The sequence below is a fragment of the Sinocyclocheilus grahami genome, unplaced genomic scaffold (genome assembly GCF_001515645.1).
Source record: "Sinocyclocheilus grahami isolate Dianchi unplaced genomic scaffold, SAMN03320097.WGS_v1.1 scaffold197.1, whole genome shotgun sequence".
Classification (NCBI taxonomy): Eukaryota; Metazoa; Chordata; class Actinopteri; order Cypriniformes; family Cyprinidae; genus Sinocyclocheilus; species Sinocyclocheilus grahami.
The window spans coordinates 326189-333333 of NW_015505376.1; the positions used below are offsets into that span (position 1 = coordinate 326189).

The 7145-nt window shown below is 37.2% G+C and overlaps 1 protein-coding gene across 1 annotated transcript in view; it reads left to right on the plus strand.

The window, feature by feature from the left end:
* The first annotated feature begins 695 nt into the window (after positions 1-695).
* The window catches only part of LOC107595146 (protein AF-10-like), a 51692-nt gene continuing 45242 nt past the window's right edge, over positions 696-7145 (plus strand). The window contains exons 1-2 of the mRNA XM_016285484.1: positions 696-1194; positions 3152-3231. Coding sequence (XP_016140970.1) covers positions 1029-1194; positions 3152-3231 — 246 coding nt within the window. The 5' untranslated portion in view covers positions 696-1028. The remainder of the gene's footprint in view (positions 1195-3151; positions 3232-7145) is intronic.

Consider the following 7145-nt stretch of genomic DNA (forward strand, 5'->3'; position numbering starts at 1 on the left):
TATGCCAAAACCATCGGTTCAGATTTGGTTTTAAAAGAGTCTATTTGCACGTTCACAAATTTGGCAAGTTAAGATGTAAAGCAGAGCAATAAAATAAGAATGATACATTGTTTACATTTTTCACGTTAATCAGCACTTTTGTTTTCATGGGCCAAGTTAGCAGCCGTTGACGTTAATAAAAGCTTTAAATAAAACTATACAATGACAATAACCTCTAAAATTTGCCTGAAAAAAAAAAGACAGGCATTTTATATGTGCCTTTCATAGCCTACCGTGTGGCATTATTATTATTTTTCCGTGAGATTTGTATCCAGCACATAGCCAATAGGCTCCTATGTAAATATCTTAGTACAGTATCTAAACGGATGAAACATTAAAATGGGATATGTCTATACTGCTTCACAATTCTCAGGGATTCCCTATAAATCTGTTATTCTGAGAAAAAATGAGAATGAGCTTAAACGAGCACACTAATTTAATTCTGAGGGCAAAACTCCACTGTATGCATCATTTGCCTTGATCTTAAATCATGTTTAAATAAACATGATATATAAAGTTTAAGTTTCGGGGTAACCTTCTGAGGATAATTTTGACCTTAATAACAAATGTGAACAGAGCCTGCTTAATGAGTCTGTAAAGTAACATCGTTTCAGTGTAAAAACAGAACTCCCAGAAGATCATACTTTGCGGTAGAAGTGCGGTGCACCGTAGCTCGTCCCCTGCTCGCGGTAAAATTCAATGGCGCTCGCCGCGTGGATCAAACAGCCCCGCGAGGCCTCTTCTAGTCCGCTGCCTCCCCCGTTCGGCTTTTCCGCGCATGCGCGCACTAGCGCCTCCACAATCCCGAGAGCCTTCAGTACGGGGTTTGTGCTTTGAGCCCCCAAAAAATACCGCCTTTAAAACAACGCAACTGAAATATGGCTTTTCATCGAAATGGGACATAAAATACGGCTTTCAGGGGAGATAGGGATTCGTGAGACAAACGCCCGACCGCCTTTTTGTTGGTCTTTGTGCGCTGCCGATGGTAGATGGTATCCAGTGAGCTGTATCTGGCAGAGGAAGACGACGACGACTCGGCGAGTAATATGAAGGAGATGATCGGAGGCTGCTGCGTCTGCTCGGATGAGAGAGGCTGGGCCGAAAACCCCCTAGTCTACTGCGACGGTCACGGCTGTAACGTCGCCGTCCACCAAGGTAAATATAAGCGTCTTGACATCTCTACACTGTTATTTTTTTTGAGGTACGGGTTATTCGAGGCTGGTGTTTTGGTAAGTTCCCTTCTGTTGTGGTTTGAGAATTAGCTTAGCATAACCTAGCCTAGCTTAGCTCAGCTCAACCGAACAGTCAGTATGACCTAAGTTTAACCGCTGGAGCGTGTTTGCGTTATTGGGATGACATTTGAGAAATGTAAAATATTTGGACGGTTAATTTGTGGTGTTTTTAAGGCGTGTCGGTTGCTGTGAAGCAACGGTTTGCCGAAGTCCAGTCGGAGTGCTAATGTTATGTGTTAGCACCAGCGCTACTCTGCTGTAACAGCATGTCGCTCATGGCTGTTCATTATCTCCACAATTTCAGGACCAACAACGTGTCAGTCACAGCTATGGAAACAGAGATGAGTCACACTCAGACAAGCTCTGTAGGTCATTACAGCTAGGCTGATAACACTCATTTATGGCTAGTCAGCAAAGCTGTCAACTAATTCCGTGACTCTTATCAGGATCTTGACTGTTTTCTCCGCGTGTAGATGTTTGTCTTGTGTTATTTTAGGTTGAATGACGCTTCAAATGACATATTCACATACTTAAGTACATTGGTTCGAAGAAAGTTGTCCTTGTAGGAAACTCAATGGGTGCAGACAAGTGAAAAACTGAGCAAACAAATGCTAAGTTAACTTATTTTGTTTTCGATGTAAAGTAGAAATCTGACCTGTCATTATTAAAACCTTTCACTGAAGAGTGCTTTTTCTACGTTGAGATCCTGTTGATAATTTCTTTTAAGAAATGTTTTGTCATTCATGCCATGGAAATAGTTGGATGTCTTTTAATATTTACTTCTTGTTTAACGTTGTTTAAGCTGATATGGTCAGATCAGATGCTTAATATCCTAGAACTGGTGGCAGCATCTATTTTGTTAGTTCACTGAAGATGATCCAGTACAAATGGATCAAGTTGTCACCTATAGACTTGCAGACAGATGTTAGTGTTTAGACAAGCTTCTGATAAAGAGGTTTTTTGTAATGTTTTTGTATTGGCTGACTATTGTGAGTTTATAGCCTGTCATTGATCATTTCTGATAAGTGGAACCATAACATTTATTTGCGTTTGCTCAAACATAAATATAAAGCAAAGATTAGAATTCTTGCGTGTATTTAAAGTATTTTATTCAGGGTATGATTTTTTCTCTCTCCACCAACTATAAATGATTAATGATTAGTGTTTCACCGGCCATTTTATTTTTCCAGTTCAAATATATAAAATATTTGTTTAAATATGTAAAATTGAACAAACACACAAAGACCTTTGTAAATGGCCCAAAAAAGATTCTCTTTGCAGTCTTCCCTGGCCTTGATAGTGAACTTGACTGTTTTTGGTCCACTTAACTTTTCATTCACACTGTTGTCTATTTAGAACTTAGTTCAGGTTGACCCCAAAATGGCAAAATACCCATTATAAGTGAACCTCAATGTTCATGTATAAGACCAAATTCTGTGGAACCGGTGACACAAGAAAACATGGAAACTTCCCACATGCTTTTGTTCTGCAAAGTGCTCATGCTACATTTCGTTTTGTCTGTTCACCAAGATACAATCATACGTGTGTGTTTTTTTTCCAGTACGTGTCTTTGCATCTAGGCAACAGCATTTCCTGTCATATGTCAGTTTGAGATGTGTTACAAGAAGTCACATGCCACATGAGTTACCCACAACTGTGTGAACAAAAATTACCCACATTTGGTTCATGGCGGGTGTTAAATTCATACTCTGATGTTGTTGCAGTAGGATTACATCTCACACATTGCTTAAAATATCATTTTTAACACTCTCACATGTTAATCTCGAAACCTGACAGGACGAGATAGTCAAGCTGTCAGATTTACAGTAGTTGGAAGCAAGTCTTTTGAACTGATCTCTCATTCATTTCTGTTGTTTCAGCCTGCTATGGAATTGTCCAAGTCCCCACAGGCCCCTGGTTCTGCAGGAAATGTGAATCACAGGAACGTGCTGCCAGGGTGGTGAGTTTCCTCATCTTTATATAAATCTTTCAGACTATCTGTTTTGCTGAAGTCCAGATCTCCTTCCTCTTTTTGTATATTGTGGATTTGTTTGCAGTTTCCATTTGACAGATGATATTATTTATAATTGATACTCTGAACTGGTCTTACATATTTCACTTCAAAAGCTTTGGTAGCCAGCATGAGGGACATATTATAATAAACATGGTTGAAGGCCAGGCAAAGGACATTTAGGCATTCAGTGAAATTCCCTGTGATCAGACAGTTTTATCTTTATCAAAATACAATGCATTTAAGGTCAGGGTGTGCATGGACAAACTTAATCTTTTCTTTTGAAGTTTTGTCTGAGCTATTGCTCTACTGTTAAAGGGAAAGTTTTTCCAAAAAATCTAATTAAGTTATTTTTTACTCCCACTTGTGTTGTTGTAATGCAGTATTCCCTTCTTTCTTTTTCAGACCACAAAGGGAGAAATTTAAAGAAATATCCCGCTTGCCCATATAATGGCAGGGAATAGCGGCAAGTAGTTTTTTAGAAAAAGATGCAAAAGTATCACAGAATAATCGCAAACAACGCATGCCATATATTCCAATTATTCTAGGGATCTACAACAAAGTTGGGTGAAAACAAACTAAAATTTAATGGATTCTTCATCAAAAATCCTGACTTTGGCTGTTGGATTTTGTGAATGGCTGAGACTGTAAAACATTACATTTCAGTTTGTTTTTTACCAAACTTTATTGTATACCCCCAGAACACTTGGAATATGCGATAGTGTTAGGAAGTGTGGGTGCATTCATAGTATATGCCTACTTCTGCATCTTTTTTTTAAAAGCTTTATGCTGGCCACTATTCTATATGTGTGAGCCCGAGTGGGACATTTCTTTAGATTTCTCTCTTTGATGACTTAATTTTTATTTTTGGTTAACTATCCCCTTAATGATGCATCAGGGCACATGAAATGGTGAAGACATCACATGCTATTTATCATTTACATATGGACTATTCAAAATGTGGGCAATTATAAATAAGTATATTCTTAACATTTCATCAGTATTTAGTTTGTATGCACTTTTAGGATATTTATTAAGACCTCTAGAAGCAAATGAACTAGCCAGTTCCATACAGAGTCAGTCACTCTAATCTTCACTATGCGCAATGGCACTATTGCACTCTGGAATAGTGTTGAATGCGTCACTTGTTTACTGCAAACAAATTATCAATGGTACTTCTTACATTGTCAGCTTTTTTAACATTTAACATCATTCATAAAGTGTATATCTGGTCAAGGGTTGTTGCAATCATGTATTTTCACTATTTAATTTCATGGTCTTGTACTGATAACTTGGATTCATATCAGTACTTTTATGTGTTCGTGTGTGTATTTGTATCATGTAATTATGAAGCAGGTTGTCCTTGTTGTGAGACTGCAGTTTGTCTGTGTGAACTTTTAAAATGTTTAAAGTTTTCAGACTTTTGCGCTTGAGATGTTTATAAAAACCATATACGCATTCAGAACAGTTCATAACGTCTGTGGGCTGAAGTGCTTAACCTTATATCACATATATACCAATGTTTACTGAACAAACACCTGGTTTGTATGAATGCCATGTATATAAAAACAATATGACTCGGCAGGACTCTTAGGCCTGTATGTATAACAGATGTTATCTGACTTAATAGTGGGCTATTACACTGAACTTTTTTTGACTTGTCTGAATGATAAGAGGTTTGAAACATTATAAGCTGAAAATATCAGAATTGTACAAAAAGCTTCTTTATGGCTCAGGCGCAAGTCTGGCCACTGTCTAGCTTCAGAGGTCATATGTCTTTTTTTATCCATTATTCATTTAATCACTGTTTTGACTATTTGTGGAGCAATTTGTATCATTTGGTAACATAGTGATTACATGAAAATAATAACTCTTATGTAATATATATGCAATTACATATCGTGCTTTTTTAAAATATGTTTTTACATGATAAATATAAGTAGAAAAATATCAGAAATAATAGTATACAGTAGGCATGGGCCGGTATGAGATTTTGACGGTATGATAACCTTAAGCAAAAATATCACGGTATTGTTGTTACAGCTCTAAAACGGGTTATTTTTAAATGTCTGGGTGTAAAATTAATAAAACACTATATATTTTATTTTTAAGCAACATACAAAATATTTGTAATAGCAGTATTTGTTTATTTTTTCTTTGATTTGTTTCTGAAATGTTTGCTTAATTGTGGGCTGTCTTGCAGCTTTTGATGAGAAAAAGAAGAAAAATAAAGACTGACATATTTATTTAACCTAAATCTGTAATTACAGTTATTTAAAGGGGTCATATGATTTTCCTTTCTCTTTGGAGTGTTACAAGCTCTTGGTGCATAAAGAAGATCTGTAAAGTTGCAAAGACTAAAGTCTCAAATCCAAAGAGATATTCTTTATAAAAGTTAAGAGTCAACCACGCCTACCTAAAACAGCTTGTTCTAACACGCCCCCACATGTCTACGTCACGCATAACGCCGCCCAAATGTTCACGCAAAGAAAGAAGGCATAACTTTTATTCTCGCTGTAGTATTGTTGCTGCTGCCATGTTGTGAAGACGTGTAGTATACAGTACAGTGGTTCTCAACCTTTTTTTCCACCGGGCCGCACAATGGTCCAAGTACAAGTCTCGCGGGCCACACGCATATAATTTACATATTACGTCGGCAATACATACCAACCTGACTTATAATATTATAGCCTAAATATTATGATATCTAATCGATTACATTCACTGAAATAAATAAATAATTCTACTCCCCATAAATAACACCCAATTTTGTGAACTTCGGCTCGAAAGGAGTAACAGCACAATCATAGGCGGAGTTTCACTTTTATTCGTGGGGGGGCACCCACTGGCAGACGAGCCACGAGCACTTTTTTGTATGTTCTACATTTCATGTATTTATCTAACACATTTTCTACATTAAAAATTAATTTAGAATGAACAATAACTGCTGTACAAAGAGTAAAAAAAGAAAGAAAGAAAGAAAGAAAAAAAAAAAAAACCTAATGCAGAAAAGCCGCCTCTTTTTCCGAATTGCGCAGATGACCACTATCTTTGTTTCATCTCTTCTGGTAAATTTTCAGTCAAATTGTTTTCTGTGTGCTAGATCAGAGCTAGAGATGCTCCGATCTGCCTTTTTCGCCTCCAATACCGATTCCGATACCTAGGGTTCAGTATTGACCGATACCGATCCGATACCCGTGAAGTTTTTTTCCCTCATTTAAATAAATGTAGAATTTATTTATCTCTGTGTGTGGAACTGATAATCATTCTTTCACAATTTACTAGATACAGAATACTTCATTATAAAGAAAAATAAAATAAATATGAAAAAATATAGGCCTATGTATGTTTCTTTTCTTTTATTATATTGTCTTTCGGATGAGATGTTAAACCGAGGTCCTGACTCTCTGTGGTCATTAAAAAAAATCCCATGGCACTTCTCGTAAAGAGTAGGGGTGTAACCCAGGTGTCCTGGCCAAATTGCCCCCCTGGCCTTTGTCAATCATGGCCTCCAAATAATCCCCAACCACTTGATTGGCTCTATGACTCTCTCTCCTCTCCACCTGTATCTGGTGTGTGGTGAGTACACTGGCGACGTTGTTCTGTGGCTGCCGTCGCATCATCCAAGTGGATGCTGCACACTGGTGGTGGTTGAGGAGAGACCCCCCAACATGGTTGTAAAGCGCTTTGGGTGTACAACAATACACAATAAAGCGCTATATAAAATGCATCATTCATTCATTTATAATCTATGACAAAAATGTATCATAAACTAGGTTAGTGGATAATTCGGCAGCAAAAGTTATTCTAGAAAAATCAGTGCACAATAATTTTAGAAATCCAAACATTTAGTGAAAAAACAA